Source organism: Gopherus flavomarginatus, chromosome 20 (assembly GCF_025201925.1).
Source record: "Gopherus flavomarginatus isolate rGopFla2 chromosome 20, rGopFla2.mat.asm, whole genome shotgun sequence".
Lineage (NCBI taxonomy): Eukaryota > Metazoa > Chordata > Testudines > Testudinidae > Gopherus > Gopherus flavomarginatus.
In genome coordinates this window covers 3,730,522-3,746,389 of record NC_066636.1, presented here as the reverse complement: position 1 = coordinate 3,746,389, position 15,868 = coordinate 3,730,522, and the positions used below count along the sequence as shown (strand labels likewise).

Here is a 15,868-nt window from a genome sequence, read left to right as displayed (position 1 = left end):
CTTTTAAGACCTGTTGGAGTTTTTCTTTACTTCAGGGAAATTGAGTCTGTACTCACCAGGGAATTGGTGGGAGGAAGGAATCGGGGAGATCTGTGTGTTGGATTGCTAGCCTGATTTTTGCATTCCCTCTGGGGGGAATAGGAAAGTACTTTTTGTTTCCAGGATTGGGAACAGAGAGGGAGATTCACTCTGTTTGGGTTCACAGAGCTTGTGTCTGTGTATCTCTCCAGGAGCACCTGGAGGGGGGAAGGGAAAAAGGATTATTTCCCTTTGTTGTCAGACTCAAGGGATTTGGGTCTTGGGGTCCCCAGGGAAGGTTTTTCAGGGGGACCAGAGTGCCCCAAAACACTCTAATTTTTTGGGTGGTGGCAGCAAGTACCAGGTCCAAGCTGGTAACTAAGCTTGGAGGTTTTCATGCTAACCCCCATATCTTGGACGCTAAGGTCCAAATCTGGGACTAAGGTTATTACAGGGTGACAGCTCATCTGCGCCGGGCAATGGTGTCCGGCCGCAGGATCGGCTGCGTGACCTGGTATTTTACACCTAGAGCCCTTCGTAAAAGCAGTTCCTAAGCAGAAGGGAGTAAAGCCCAGAGATTGGCCCGACGGAGCAAGGATTGGTTGCATTTTTATCCCCGTGTGCTTTGTGGGCCATGTGTGCAGAGCTCATGGCCTCAGGGGTGAAATGCAGCCACCTCTAGAGAGGGGCACGTGACTGTTCGGTAGCTCACAGCAATGCAAAGGGCAGGTTCAGGGCAGGACCGAAGGACGATTCCTATGTGGAGCTGACATGTGCAGGGAGAATCAAGGAAGTGAAACGGAACAAAACAATTTGGAGTGGGGCAGGGACCCCAAGGGGGCATTCTGACCCCCTGGGATAGAGCCATGTGGGGGAAGGGTATCACAGGCCCAAGGGGCAGGGCCGGGGTTCAGTGTCTCAGCTGGGAACAGCAAAGCCCCAGAAGCAGAGATCAGTCCTGACTGCGAGGAGAGAGCCCCCTGCTGAGCCCCCCGCCCCATCCTGCAGCTCTGCACCCCCAGCGCTTCCTCGGCTGCTTCCTCTCTGATAACTGGATTGTTTATTGGGTCCTGTCTGTGTGTGTATCTGTGACCACAGCCTGGGCAGAGCCAGTGTCTGATGTTACCCGACCGCTCTGAGAATTTTCTACTCCTCCATCTGTCACGGACACAGCATACAATAGCGGGTCAGTCACTGCTCTCTGAGCCTCAGTTTTCTCTCCCACCTATTGTCTATTTTAATGTAATTTCTATGGGGCAGGGACTGTCTCTGTCTGTGTCTAGGCAGCGCCTGGCACAACAAGGCTGTGATCTCAGCTGCGGCCCTTCCCATAAGAAACTCTCACCGTTTAATCTCCTTTCAGTGATTTAGAGATGCGAAGAATCATTCTCCCCAAATCTGGCTTTTTGCCCCAAAACAAGGGAAAATGGCTCTTACCTGGGCCCTGGGCCTGGGTTAGTGGCTGGGACTCTGGTCTGATCCCACCGCTGACACTAACAGGAGAGCAGGGAGGTTGGGGGCAGGTAATCATATTTATCTACATCTGTGGCAGGAGACTGCTGTGAGTGGCTGGTGACTCAGGGGAGGAAAGGGAACCATGATAGTGTGTTCCTGGCCTTTAAAGGCAACATACTTCCTGGTTTGATAGCAATAGGATCTAGTGGTTACAGTGACTGAGACTCAGGACTTCTGTTTTTTATCCCCAGCTGGGGGAGGGGCGTGGGGTCTAGTGGTTAGAGCAGGGGGCTGAGAGTCAGGACTTGGGGGTTCTGGCTCCACGCACCATTTTTCCTATGGGAGCCTTTCACTTTGTTGTCTACCTGTGGCAGAGAAACTTCTCCTTTCTCTGGAAATTGCGAAAGCTCAGCCCCAGCGCTGGTTACAACGGGGTGTGTGTGTGGTGGTACCTGTTCCTTTTAACCCTGTCCAGCCCCAGAGACTCCCCAGCCACAGGCCAAACAGGCCTGCTGGGTCAGAGTTCGAAGGACCACGACCCCTGTTCTCTGAGAGACCCTGGTGAAGGGATGAGGCTTGGTCCTGTTCTAGTGCCGGCCAGCTGGGATCTCAAAGCCTCTGAGGAGCCATTCAGCCCTCGGAGCGAGAGGAGGGTCCCCATCCCTCAGGGGCAAAGGGGCAGAACCAAGAGTAGAACCCAGGAGTCCTGAGTCCCAGCCCCACTGCTCCAACCCACTAGATCCCACTCCCCTCCCCTCGCTGGGGATAGAACCCAGGAGTCCAGACTCCCAGCCACTGTGACGGGGTTCCCTGGGGTACAACCTGGAACTGGGGCACCACTGAGCCCTATGGCTAACCAACCTGGTGTCACAGAGTGTGGGGGACTCAGGGCCCTGCACCCCCACTTTCTGCGATTCACCGTGACTCTCAGCCAGCCAGTGAACTGAAGGTTTATTGGACAATAGGAACGCAGGCTACAACAGAGCTGGTAGGTACAACCAGGACCCTTCAGTCAAGTCCTTCTGCGGGGCAGGGAGCTTAGACCCCAGCCTTGGGGTTCCCTGCATTCTGCCACCCAGCACCAAACTGAAAGGAAAAACTCTTCCAGCAGCTCTCTCCCCCTCCCCTCAGCTCCTCCTCTCCTTTGTCCAGTCTCTGGCCAGAAGGTGTCACTTCCCCCAACCCCTCTCCTGGCTCAGGTTATAGCTCAGGGATCTTCCTTCAAGGAAAGTTCCTCATCCCCAGTGCAACTCGGCGCGATGGAGCTCGAGGCCATGAGCAGATACACCAGCCCGGTGAACCCGGCTGTGTTCCCACACCTCACCGTGGTGCTGCTGGCCATTGGCATGTTCTTCACTGCCTGGTTCTTCATCTATGAAGTGACTTCCAGTAAGTACACATGGGACATCTACAAGGAACTGCTTATCTCTCTGGTGGCTTCACTTTTCATGGGCTTTGGAGTTCTCTTCTTGCTGTTGTGGGTCGGTATCTATGTGTGACACTAAGCCAGGGACCTATTCTAGATTCCAGCTGGAAGACCTCACAGAAGCTCCATCTTTTTTCTATTTTTGTACTTTAAGGATATGGCCCATCACAGATGCGGAGTCTGTGTCCTGCCACGTGACATCACCTCAAGCGTGAATAAAGCTGGTTCTGTGATGTAGCAAAAAAACAAACAAACAAAAAAAAACATTCCCAGGTCAAATCTGCCCCACTCCCTGCTCCATCACACCTGGGCTCCCTCTCACACTGTGACCCTGAGTAAGGACTGAGCCTGGGGAGGGCTCCAGGAAGATGGTGTCTCCAGGGAGGAAGCCCTGGGCATACGGCCCCATACCAGGGCTGGACAACTTGTCCAAGAGGACTTGAGATTGTATAAAAGATCCTTGGGTCCTGATTCTGTCATCTCAGATCTGCTTAAGCTTCTTCAGGGGAAGTTCGAGTGGCAAGATTGAGGTCCCAGTTGTGCTGGTACCACCCTGAATAGGGTGAGCAGATGTCCTGATTTTATAGGGACAGCCCCGATTTTGGGGGCTTTTTCTTATATCGGTACCTATTACTCCCCACCTTCTCTCCCGATTTTTTACACTTGCTATCAGGTCATGCTAGCCCTGAATGTGATATTTGGGTTTTAGATCAGAACCACATGCTTGTCAAAATTTATTTTTGATATTCCCCTTCCCCTTGTGCCTGTGATACCCTTCTCCCACATGGCTCTCTCCCAAGGGGTCAGGATGTCCTGCTGGGGTCCCTGATGCACCCCAACAGTTTGTTCCCTTCCCCCTCCCTGAATCTCCCCACGTGTCAGCTCCCACACAGGAACCTTCCTCTGATCCTGCCCTGAAACCGTCCTCCGCATTGCTGTGAGCTGTCAAACAGCCAGGCACTCCTCCCCAGAGGTGGTTGCATTGCACCACTGAGGGATGAACCTTGCATACGTGGCCCCCATCGGGCCAGTATCCAAGCTATACTCCCTTCTGGTTAGTAAATTATTTTATGACAAGCCCTAGATGTAAAATACCTGGTTATGCAGCCGATGCCATGGCTGGATGCCATCGCGCGGCGCAGACGAGCTGTCACTGTTGTTGCCATCCTGCTCCTTGTCCTTGTTAATGTGGGGGTTTGTTACCTGCTCGTGAGAGGCCAGAGGCAGGCAGGAGCCGAGGGGGCTGTGGAGGGTAAGAGCTGGGCTGGGTGGGAACAAGGATAGGGCTGGTGCATGGGTGGGTGATTTGGGGGGGCTGGGGAGACACATGGGGAAATAGGGGGATGACAGGAGACACTTGGGATAATTTGGGGGGTTGGGACCAGTGGTTTGGCAGGAGACCCTATGGATTATTTGGGGGGGCAGAGGCTGATAGTTTGGGGGGCTGGTGGGAGACACATGGGAGAACACAGGGCTGCTGGACTGCTGAGACATGTGGGGTGATTTGTGGGGTGCTGGTGGGAGATGGGGGAAATACAGGTGGTGACAGATGGTGGTTTGGGATGGCTGGGGGGAGACACTTGGAGGAATGCAGGGGTGCAGCCAGTGATTTTAGTTTATGCGCTGTCCTGGGCCCAGAGCGCAGCCCCGCAGTGCTGAGGAACCTACAGCCCAGGCCAGGCTGCCCCTCGCTGTAATTCTGTCTGTGCCCACATGGGGAGGACGTGGACGTGGGGCCAGAGAAGGACCCTCTGCATGGGATGGGGCTGAGGTTACAGGTAGGATTGTATATTGCACCCCACCCCTATGCCCAGGGCACGATCGCCCCCTATTGTCTGTGCCCCAGGCTGACCCCAGGTCTGGGCTGAGATCTGAGCAATTAGTGACCTTTCTATTCCCCTGTGGCCCAGCGCCCCCTAGTGCCGGGCTGGGCCATTGGGGCCAGCCCTGCCTGCCAGGGGAGAGCCCCCCACCCCACCCTGCCCCTGCCCCTGCCCGTCTCCCATCCATGCCCAGATCGTGCCCACCCCTGCTGCGCCAGAGGGAGGAAAGTGAAAGGACTCAGACGCTGATAAACAACCCCCTGCATGTCCGCAAATGGGAGGAGTTTGGAGCTGCCCTTCAAGGATCTCTGGGGCCTGGCTCCCCAGCTCCCCTCAGGGGGACCCACAGAAATCTTACCCCCGCCCCGCGCATTGTTACTTCCCCTTTCGCCCTCCAAAGCCGCCGGACTGATTGCTCAGCTCCCCCCGGCCAGATCGGCTGCCAGAGCCGCGGCTGCAGGACGCGCTATAAGGTAATTGCAACTTCTCCTGCCGATGGGAGTGGGGGCTAATGGTTAGAGCAGGAGGCTGGGAGCCAGGACTCCTGGGTTCTTTTCCTAGCTCTGTGCAGACCCGTTGTGCCATGTGCTACTGAGACACACTGAGCCAAGGTCCCCGCCCTCTTCTGCTCCCAGGCTAACCCAGCCCTATGGGGTGCACCAGGGCGGATAACCGTGGGGCAACCTGAAACCTCTTTACCCTTAGCAGGGGCTCTCTGTGCCCCCCATTCCCCCTCTGCACCAGGGTCCCCCAATCTAACCCCTAGGCCAGGGAGCCTCTGGAGCCCCCACTTCCTCCTCCCACATACCAGCTCCCCCCATACCAGGGGCTCAGTCTGTAGGACACTGGGCAGAGATGAGCTGCGAGGGTGGGGCTGGAACCATCAATGGTGCCCCCAGTCCTCAGATCTACCGTCAATTTCACTTTGGGGCGCTTTGCTGCAATGGGTGGGGTGGGGGCACTAGGAGGCGCTGTGCTGCAGCAGGTGGGAAGGGGGCACTAGGGGGCGCTGTGCTGCAGGGAATGGGGTGGAGGTGCTAGGGGGCGCTGTGCTGCAGGGGGCAGGGTGGAGGTGCTAGGGGGCGCTGTGCTGCAGGGGGCAGGGTGGAGGCACTAGGAGGTGCTTTGCTGCAGGGAGTGGGGTGGAGGCGCTAGGGGGCGCTGTGCTGCAGGGGGCAGGGTGGAGGCGCTAGAGGGTGCTTTGCTGCAGGGAGTGGGGTGGAGGCGCTAGGGGGCACTGTGCTGCAGGGGGTGGGGTGGGGGCACTAGGGGGCGCTGTGCTGCAGGGGGCAGGGTGGAGGCGCTAGGGGGCGCTGTGCTGCAGGGGGCAGGGTGGAGGCGCTAGGGGGCGCTGTGCTGCAGGGGCCGGGGTGGAGGCACAAGGGGGCGCTGTGCTGCAGGGGCCGGGGTGGAGGCGCTAGGGGGCGCTGTGCTGCAGGGAGTGAGGTGGGGCCCTCCCTTGACAGTCAGGGCTTGCCACAATGCCCCAGTGTGAATCAAACAGAGCGAGGGCTTGGATCTGGGTCTCCCACAGCGCCGGGGAGGGGGAAGAGCCTGACCCACTGGCCCGTTGGCTGCTTTGGGTCTGCCTCTCTCTGTGGCTTTTCCATAAAAAATAAATCAGTCTCAGTTTCACCCCATCACAGAACAAAACCAAACACCGAACCCCCCCACCACCTCCCCCAGCTCTGCACATGGGATCCACACGAGGCCGCCCCATGGATCTCTAGATCTCAGCACGACCCCATTCCCCGGCTTCCTTCCCATCCTGCACCTTGCACACCCCGAGATCCTTCGCTCCTCGGACTCCCCAGCAGAGGGCGCCATTGTCCCGTCTGTGTGTGTATCTGTGACCACAGCCTGGGCAGAGCCAGTGTCTGATGTTACCCGACCGCTCTGAGAATTTTCTACTCCTCGATCTGTCATGGACACAGCATACAATAGCGGGTCAGTCACTGCTCTCTGAGCCTCAGTTTTCTCTCCCACCTATTGTCTATTTTAATGTAATTTCTATGGGGCAGGGACTGTCTCTGTCTGTGTTTAGGCAGCGCCTGGCACAACAAGGCTGTGATCTCAGCTGCGGCCCTTCCCATAAGAAACTCTCATAGTTTAATCTCCTTTCAGTGATTTAGAGATGCGAAGAATCATTCTCCCCAAATCTGGCTTTTTGCCCCAAAACAAGGAAAAATGGCTCTTACCTGGGCCCTGGGCCTGGGTTAGTGGCTGGGACTCTGGTCTGATCCCACCGCTGACACTAACAGGAGAGCAGGGAGGTTGGGGGCAGGTAATCATATTTATCTACATCTGTGGCAGGAGGCTGCTGTGAGTGGCTGGTGACTCAGGGGAGGAAAGGGAACTGTGATAGTGTGTTCCTGGCCTTTAAAGGCAACATACTTCCTGGTTTGATAGCAATAGGATCTAGTGGTTACAGTGACTGAGACTCAGGACTTCTTGTTTTTATCCCCGGCTGTGGGAGGGGCGTGGGGTCTAGTGGTTAGAGCAGGGGGCTGAGAGTCAGGACTTGGGGGTTCTGGCTCCACGCACCATTTTTCCCATGGGAGCCTTTCACTTTGTTGTCTACCTGTGGCAGAGAAACTTCTCCTTTCTCTGGAAATTGCGAAAGCTCAGCCCCAGCGCTGATTACAACGGGGTGTGTGTGTGGTGGTACCTGTTCCTTTTAACCCTGTCCAGCCCCAGAGACTCCCCAGCCACAGGCCAAACAGGCCTGCTGGGTCAGAGTTCGAAGGACCACGACCCCCGTTCTCTGAGAGACCCTGGTGAAGGGATGAGGCTTGGTCCTGTTCTAGTGCCGGCCAGCTGGGACCTCAAAGCCTCTGATGAGCCATTCAGCCCTCGGAGCGAGAGGAGGGTCCCCATCCCCCAGGAGCAAAGGGGCAGAACCAAGAGTAGAACCCACGAGTCCTGACACCCAGCCCCACTGATCCAACCCACTAGACCCCACTCCCCTCCCCTAGCTGGGGATAGAACCCAGGAGTCCTGACACCCAGTCCCACTGCTCCAACCCACTAGACCCCACTCCCCTCCCCTCGCTGGGGATAGAACCCAGGAGTCCAGACTCCCAGCCCCACTGCTCCAACCCACTAGACCCCACTCCCCTCCCCTCGCTGGGGATAGAACCCAGGAGTCCAGACTCCCAGCCCCACTGCTCCAAACCACTAGACCCCACTCCCCTCCCCTCGCTGGGGATAGAACCCAGGAGTCCAGACTCCCAGCCACTGTGACGGGGTCCCTGGAACTGGGGCACCACTGAGCCCTATGGCTAACCAACCTGGTGTCACAGAGTGTGGGGGACTCAGGGCCCTGCACCCCCACTTTCTGCGATTCACCGTGACTCTCAGCCAGCCAGTGAACTGAAGGTTTATTGGACAATAGGAACGCAGGCTACAACAGAGCTGGTAGGTACAACCAGGACCCTTCAGTCAAGTCCTTCTGCGGGGCAGGGAGCTTAGACCCCAGCCTTGGGGTTCCCTGCATTCTGCCACCCAGCACCAAACTGAAAGGAAACACTCTTCCAGCAGCTCTCTCCCCCTCCCCTCAGCTCCTCCTCTCCTTTGTCCAGTCTCTGGCCAGAAGGTGTCACTTCCCCCAACCCCTCTCCTGGCTCAGGTTATAGCTCAGGGATCTTCCTTCAAGGAAAGTTCCTCATCCTCAGTGCAACTCGGCGCGATGGAGCTCGAGGCCATGAGCAGATACACCAGCCCGGTGAACCCGGCTGTGTTCCCGCACCTCACCGTGGTGCTGCTGGCCATTGGCATGTTCTTCACTGCCTGGTTCTTCGTCTTTGAAGTGACTTCCAGTAAGTACACACGGGACATCTACAAGGAACTGCTTATCTCTCTGGTGGCTTCACTTTTCATGGGCTTTGGAGTTCTCTTCTTGCTGTTGTGGGTCGGTATCTATGTGTGACACTAAGCCAGGGACCTATTTTAGATTCCAGCTGGAAGACCTCACAGAAGCTCCATCTTTTTTCTATTTTTGTACTTCAAGGATATGGCCCATCACAGATGCGGACTCTGTGTCCTGCCACGTGACATCACCTCAAGCGTGAATAAAGCTGGTTCTGTGATGTAGCAAAAAAACAAACAAACAAAAAAAAACATTCCCAGGTCAAATCTGCCCCACTCCCTGCTCCATCACACCTGGGCTCCCTCTCACACTGTGACCCTGAGTAAGGACTGAGCCTGGGGAGGGCTCCAGGAAGATGGTGTCTCCAGGAAGGAAGCCCTGGGCATACGGCCCCATACCAGGGCTGGACAACTTGTCCAAGAGGACTTGAGATTGTATAAAAGATCCTTGGGTCCTGATTCTGTCATCTCAGATCTGCTTAAGCTTCTTCAGGGGAAGTTTGAGTGGCAAGATTGAGGTCCCAGTTGTGCTGGTACCACCCTGAATAGGGTGAGCAGATGTCCTGATTTTATAGGGACAGCCCCGATTTTGGGGGCTTTTTCTTATATCGGTACCTATTACTCCCCACCTTCTCTCCTGATTTTTTACACTTGCTATCAGGTCATGCTAGCCCTGAATGTGATATTTGGGTTTTAGATCAGAACCACATGCTTGTCAAAATTTATTTTTGATATTCCCCTTCCCCTTGTGCCCGTGATACCCTTCTCCCACATGGCTCTCTCCCAAGGGGTCAGGATGTCGTGCTGGGGTCCCTGATGCACCCCAACAGTTTGTTCCCTTCCCCCTCCCTGAATCTCCCCACGTGTCAGCTCCCACACAGGAACCTTCCTCCGATCCTGCCCTGAAACCGTCCTCCGCATTGCTGTGAGCTGTCAAACAGCCAGGCACTCCTCCCCGGAGGTGGTTGCATTGCACCACTGAGGGATGAACCTTGCATACGTGGCCCCCATCGGGCCAGTATCCAAGCTATACTCCCTTCTGGTTAGTAAATTATTTTATGACAAGCCCTAGATGTAAAATACCTGGTTATGCAGCCGATGCCATGGCTGGATGCCATCGCGCGGCGCAGACGAGCTGTCACTGTTGTTGCCATCCTGCTCCTTGTCCTTGTTAATGTGGGGGTTTGTTACCTGCTCGTGAGAGGCCAGAGGCAGGCAGGAGCCGAGGGGGCTGTGGAGGGTAAGAGCTGGGCTGGGTGGGAACAGGGATAGGGCTGGTGCATGGGTGGGTGATTTGGGGGGGCTGGGGAGACACATGGGGAAATAGGGGGATGACAGGAGACACGGGATAATTTGGGGGGTTGGGACCAGTGGTTTGGCAGGAGACCCTATGGATTATTTGGGGGGGGCAGAGGCTGATAGTTTGGGGGGCTGGTGGGAGACACATGGGAGAACACAGGGCTGCTGGGCTGCTGAGACATGTGGGGTGATTTGTGGGGTACTGGTGGGAGATGGGGGAAATACAGGTGGTAACAGATAGTGGTTTGGGATGGCTGGGGGGAGACACTTGGAGGAATGCAGGGGTGCAGCCAATGATTTTAGTTTATGCGCTGTCCTGGGCCCAGAGCGCAGCCCCGCAGTGCTGAGGAACCTACAGCCCAGGCCAGGCTGCCCCTCGCTGTAATTCTGTCTGTGCCCACATGGGGGGGACGTGGTCGCGGGGCCAGAGAAGGACCCTCTGCATGGGATGGGGCTGAGGTTACAGGTAGGATTGTATATTGCACCCCACCCCCATGCCCAGGGCATGATCGCCCCCTATTGTCTGTGCCCCAGGCTGACCCCAGGTCTGGGCTGAGATCTGAGCAATTAGTGACCTTTCTATTCCCCTGTGGCCCAGCGCCCCCTAGTGCCGGGCTGGGGCATTGGGGCCAGCCCTGCCTGCCAGGGGAGAGCCCCCCACCCCACCCTGCCCCTGCCCCTGCCCCTGCCCCTGCCCCTGCCCGTCTCCCATCCATGCCCAGATCGTGCCCACCCCTGCTGCGCCAGAGGGAGGAAAGTGAAAGGACTTAGATGCTGATAAACAACCCTCTGCATGTCAGCAAAAGGGAGGAGTTTGGAGCTGCCCTTCAAGGATCTCTGGGGCCTGGCTCCCCAGCTCCCCTCAGGGGGACCCACAGAAATCTTACCCCCGCCCTGCGCATTGTTACTTCCCCTTTCGCCCTCCAAAGCCGCCGGGCTGATTGCTCAGCTCCCCCCGGCCAGATCGGCTGCCAGAGCCGCGGCTGCAGGACGCGCTATAAGGTAATTGCACCTTCTCCTGCCGATGGGAGTGGGGGCTAATGGTTAGAGCAGGGGGCTGGGAGCCAGGACTCCTGGGTTCTTTTCCTAGCTCTGTGCAGTCCCGTTGTGCCATGTGCTACTGAGACACACTGAGCCAAGGTCCCCGCCCTCTTCTGCTCCCAGGCTAACCCAGCCCTATGGGGTGCACCAGGGCGGATAACCGTGGGGCAACCTGAAACCTCTTTACCCTTAGCAGGGGCTCTCTGTGCCCCCCATTTCCCCTCTGCACCAGGGTCCCCCAATCTAACCCCTAGGCCAGGGAGCCTCTGGAGCCCCCACTTCCTCCTCCCACATACCAGCTCCCCCCATACCAGGGGCTCAGTCTGTAGGACACTGGGCAGAGATGAGCTGCAGGGGTGGGGCTGGAACCATCAATGGTGCCCCCAGTCCTCAGATCTACCGTCAATTTCACTTTGAGGCGCTTTGCTGCAATGGGTGGGGTGGGGGCACTAGGAGGCGCTGTGCTGCCGCAGGTGGGGTGGGGGCACTAGGGGGCACTGTGCTGCAGGGGGCAGGATGGAGGCGCTAGGGGGCACTGTGCTGCAGCAGGTGGGGTGGGGGCACTAGGGGGTGCTGTGCTGCAGGGGGCAGGGTGGAGGCGCTAGGGGGTGCTTTGCTGCAGGGTGTGGGGTGGAGGCGCTAGAGGGCACTGTGCTGCAGGGGCCGGGGTGGAGGCGCTAGGGGGCGCTGTGCTGCAGGGGGCAGGGTGGAGGCGCTAGGGGGCACTGTGCTGCAGGGGGTGGGGTGGGGGCACTAGGAGGCGCTGTGCTGCAGCAGGTGGGGTGGGGGCACTAGAGGGCGCTGTGCTGCAGGGGGCAGGGTGGAGGCGCTAGGGGGTGCTTTGCTGCAGGGAGTGGGGTGGAGGCGCTAGGGGGCGCTGTGCTGCAGGGGGCAGGGTGGAGGCGCTAGGGGGCGCTGTGCTGCAGGGAGCGGGGTGGAGGCGCTAGGGGGTGCTGTGCTGCAGGGAGCAGGGTGGAGGCGCTAGGGGGCGCTGTGCTGCAGGGAGTAGGGTGGAGGCGCTAGGGGGCGCTGTGCTGCAGGGGGCAGGGTGGAGGCGCTAGGGGGCGCTGTGCTGCAGGGAGTGGGGTGGAGGCGCTAGGGGGTGCTGTGCTACTGGGACCGGGGTGGAGGCGCTAGGGGGCGCTGTGCTGCAGGGGGCAGGGTGGAGGCACTAGGGGGCGCTGTGCTGCAGGGAGTGGGGTGGAGGCGCTAGGGGGCGCTGTGCTGCAGGGGGCAGGGTGGAGGCGCTAGGGGGCGCTGTGCTGCAGGGAGTGGGGTGGAGGCGCTAGGGGGTGCTGTGCTGCAGGGGCCGGGGTGGAGGCGCTAGGGGGCGCTGTGCTGCAGGGGGGTGGAGGTTCTACGGGGCGCTGTGCTGCAGGGGGCAGGGTGGAGGCGCTAGGGGGCGCTGTGCTGCAGGGAGTGGGGTGGAGGCGCTAGGGGGCGCTGTGCTGCAGGGGGTGGGGTGAGGGCACTAGGAGGCGCTGTGCTGCAGGAGGTGGGGTGGGGGCACTAGGGGGCGCTGTGCTGCAGCAGGTGGGGTGGGGGCACTAGGGGGCGCTGTGCTGCAGGGGCCGGGGTGGAGGCGCTAGAGGGTGCTGTGCTGCAGGGAGTGGGGTGGAGGCGCTAGGGGGCGCTGTGCTGCAGGGGCAGGGTGGAGGCGCTAGGGGGTGCTGTGCTGCAGGGAGTGGGGTGGAGGCGCTAGGAGGCGCTGTGCTGCAGGGGGTGAGGTGGGGCCCTCCCTTGACAGTCAGGGCTTGCCACGATGCCCCAGTGTGAATCAAACAGAGCGAGGGCTTGGATCTGGGTCTCCCACAGCGCCGGGGAGGGGGAAGAGCCTGACCCACTGGCCCGTTGGCTGCTTTGGGTCTGCCTCTCTCTGTGGCTTTTCCATAAAAAATAAATCAGTCTCAGTTTCACCCCATCACAGAACAAAACCAAACACCGAACCCCCCCACCACCTCCCCCAGCTCTGCACATGGGATCCACATGAGGCCGCCCCATGGATCTCTAGATCTTAGCACGACCCCATTCCCCAGCTTCCTCCCCATCCTGCACCTTGCACACCCCTTCGCTCCTCGGACTCCCCAGCAGAGGGCGCCACTGAGCTGCTGCCAGCCCTGGATTATCACCTCCCCCCAGGGATCTGAGAACTGATTATTTTTGTGCTGCCCCGTGAGGTGCCACCTCCAGACCTGATTTGGAGCAAACCCTCCAACCGCTGAAAACCGAGCCGCTGGGCAGCAGCTGAAGTTCAGCACCTGACAAATGAAACCACCCCCAGGATTGCGGACAATCCTGGGGCAATTTCTCCTGTCCAGACACCCCCACGGCTCGCTTGGCTGCCCGGTGGGCAGGGGAGTGGGGTTTTGCTCTGTTTGTACAGCACCTGGCACACTGTCCCATGAGCGGTGCGCCTACGTGTTACCCCAGACACTGAATACACAACACTTGGGGGTAGGAAATACACTGGGGCAGGGCTCCGTGTCTCCCCGAGAACAGGAGGCGCTTTATTCTGAAATGAGAATGACAGCCTGGGGGGGGGGAGGGGATCCAGCCTTCTGCAAGACGGGGTGAGCCGGACACTGCTTAGTGCAGAAATCTTAGCCCCGGACAATGGCCCCATTGAGCCAGGAGAACCCGGCTCTCCCCATTCTATGAGCCAACGAAAGTGACTAGCCCTGAACTGAGGAATAATTCACCTGCGGTTGCTACACTCCTGTAGGAGAGTGAGAGACAGAAGGAGCTGGAGCTGTTCAGTTTCTCTCGAAGGCGGTAGAGAGGTGCCTTGGTCCAGGGCTATCAGCACCTCTCTGGGGAGGGGATTTCTGGGAGCAGAGGCTGTTTAACCCACTCCACAAAGGTAAAGCGAGCGCCGCTGGCTGGGGGATGAAACTAAACAAATCCAGACTGGAAATAAGGGGCAAGTGCTCCTCAAGGAGAGGACTTGACCCTCGCAACAACTACCCAGGGAGGGGGCAGATTCTCCAAACCTTTGAGTCCTTCCATGGTGATCAGGTGTCTCACTAAAAGCCCAGTTCTAGCTCGACCCCCAGATCTGGGCTTGAAGTCTGCAAAGGGGGCAGAGTTAAGGGCACACATGCAAGGGGTTGGACTTAATGGTGCTCTAGCTCAACCCCCAGATCTGGTCTTGAAATCTATGAAGGGGGTAGAGTTAAGAGCACACATGCAAAGGGGCGGAATTAACGGTGCTCTAGCTTGACCCTCCCCCCCTCCAGATCTGGGCTGGGTGCAGGGACCCCTGGGGGAGTTTCTCTGGCCCGGGCTAGGCACAAGGGCAAACTGGCCATGCAGAAAAGTCCCTTGAGATGTGTGGATGGATTAACCAAACCTTCTAGCCCTGCAAACTGCACGGCCCGGAGAGTATACTCTGCCCAGTATTACCCACCCCAGGGCTCTCTTAGCATTGTGATCCCTCACTCGCCTTCAGGATCCACAGCTCAGCATTTTAACTCGGAGCCAGGAGGAGACACTTTGGTCCCGATCCTGCCATCGGGCCCTGTTATCGCCCAGTGACTGGACCTGATACAGGATCCAGGTCTCAGTTCAACGTCAAGCTCAGCGTGGGCAGAACAGAGATGCTTCTGGGCCCATTTCAAATTTCAGCAGGGCAGTCGGCTCAGGCCTCAGTAGACTGGTAGCAGTGACCGTGCCAGGAACGCACAGTCAGGGTGGGGTTGCCCCCATCACAGCTGGGCAAATCACAGCTTTCCTGGCGTTTCAGCAACGCCGAAAAATCGGAAACAAAATTCCTGTCGCGTCTGACTGATTTTCAATGGTTTTGATTTAAAAACAACACATTAAAAGGAATTTTTGAGACAAAAAAAAAATCATTTTGGACTGAACCAATTCGAGGGTTTGGAGGTTTTAGTTCTACTGAAACAATTTGGCAAAACCAACCTGAAATTGTGTGATGCTTTGGTGGCGCTGAACCTTTGTTTCCTGATCACAAAAAGTTTTGTGTGAACACGTTCACTTGTTTCTACCCTCGAACTCCTGCTCCTAGGGCCGGGTCATTTCTGGGCCCTGCCTTCTCTAACACCAATGCAGAGCAACACATATGTGGCTATATGGATATATAGGTGCAGCCTACACTGATCTGATAGATATATATAGTGCACTCCATTGATAAGAATCACTGTTATAAGAATCAATCGTTCTTAAAAGTATCAAAAGCAGTGAGCAAAACCATTGGGACAAATACATACCTGTACTCTGCTTGCAAGAAGCGACCGTTTATAAGAATCAAATAATCCAGGGGAGATGTGATTGTTACAAAAGGAGGGCATGGTATATAGAGACACCTCTGTAGAGAGAGTGTGAGATTTTTACTGTTTTATAATTTCAACTAGGGCTGACAATTGACTAAATAAATTAATCACATGACTAATTGCAATCTTAAACAATAACAGAATACCATTTGTTTAAACATTTTTGGATTTTTTCCATTTTCAAATGTAAGCAGAGTCAGGATGAGCTCTATCCTGACATCTGGTGGTGAATTATGGCAAGTGTGGAAAAGACCTTCAGGGGCTGATCGTGTTTGCATAGGCACAGCCACCCCACTTGGCATAGCCCACGGCAGCCTGGGATTGTTGCTTTGGCAGCTGTGGGATCCCAGTTTCTTTGTTGTTGGGGTGGGGGGAGTGAAGTGTTGTCACCCTGATTGTGTGGATGAGGAACTGTGAAACTGCTTTCTGATAGGGAGTCTCACCATCAGTGGAGTGGCACTCACTAGACAAGGGAGTGGGCTCCTTGGGTGAGCCAGAAGTATCAATTACACCTTCTTCTCTCTCCACTGTTGAATATTGGAGCTGTTCTTTGATTCCTTTAAGAATCTAGGTTACAGGTTCCTGAGCTGAAATCGCTAAAGAGCTGTGCTAACTAGTGGGGGAACCTGAAACTATGCTGTGGAGCAGCGC

The 15,868-nt window shown here is 57.1% G+C and overlaps 2 protein-coding genes across 2 annotated transcripts; both read left to right on the top strand.

The window, feature by feature from the left end:
* The first annotated feature begins 2,729 nt into the window (after positions 1-2,729).
* LOC127038001 (transmembrane protein 258-like) lies at positions 2,730-3,147 on the top strand. The gene has a single exon (XM_050930323.1). The coding sequence runs from the start codon at positions 2,733-2,735 to the stop codon at positions 2,970-2,972; it is 240 nt and encodes a 79-aa protein (XP_050786280.1). The 5' UTR covers positions 2,730-2,732; the 3' UTR covers positions 2,973-3,147.
* Positions 3,148-8,396: 5,249 nt separating this feature from the next.
* Positions 8,397-8,824, top strand: LOC127038000 (transmembrane protein 258-like). Its single transcript, XM_050930322.1, has one exon. It carries the CDS (start codon positions 8,410-8,412, stop codon positions 8,647-8,649), a length of 240 nt encoding a protein of 79 aa, XP_050786279.1. The 5' UTR covers positions 8,397-8,409; the 3' UTR covers positions 8,650-8,824.
* The last annotated feature ends 7,044 nt before the right edge of the window (positions 8,825-15,868 follow it).

Excerpts from the sequence above, each read along its gene's own strand:
- LOC127038001 (XM_050930323.1), top strand. The coding sequence starts at position 2,733 with ATGGAGCTCGAGGCCATGAGCAGATACACCAGCCCGGTGAACCCGGCT.
- LOC127038000 (XM_050930322.1), top strand. The coding sequence starts at position 8,410 with ATGGAGCTCGAGGCCATGAGCAGATACACCAGCCCGGTGAACCCGGCT.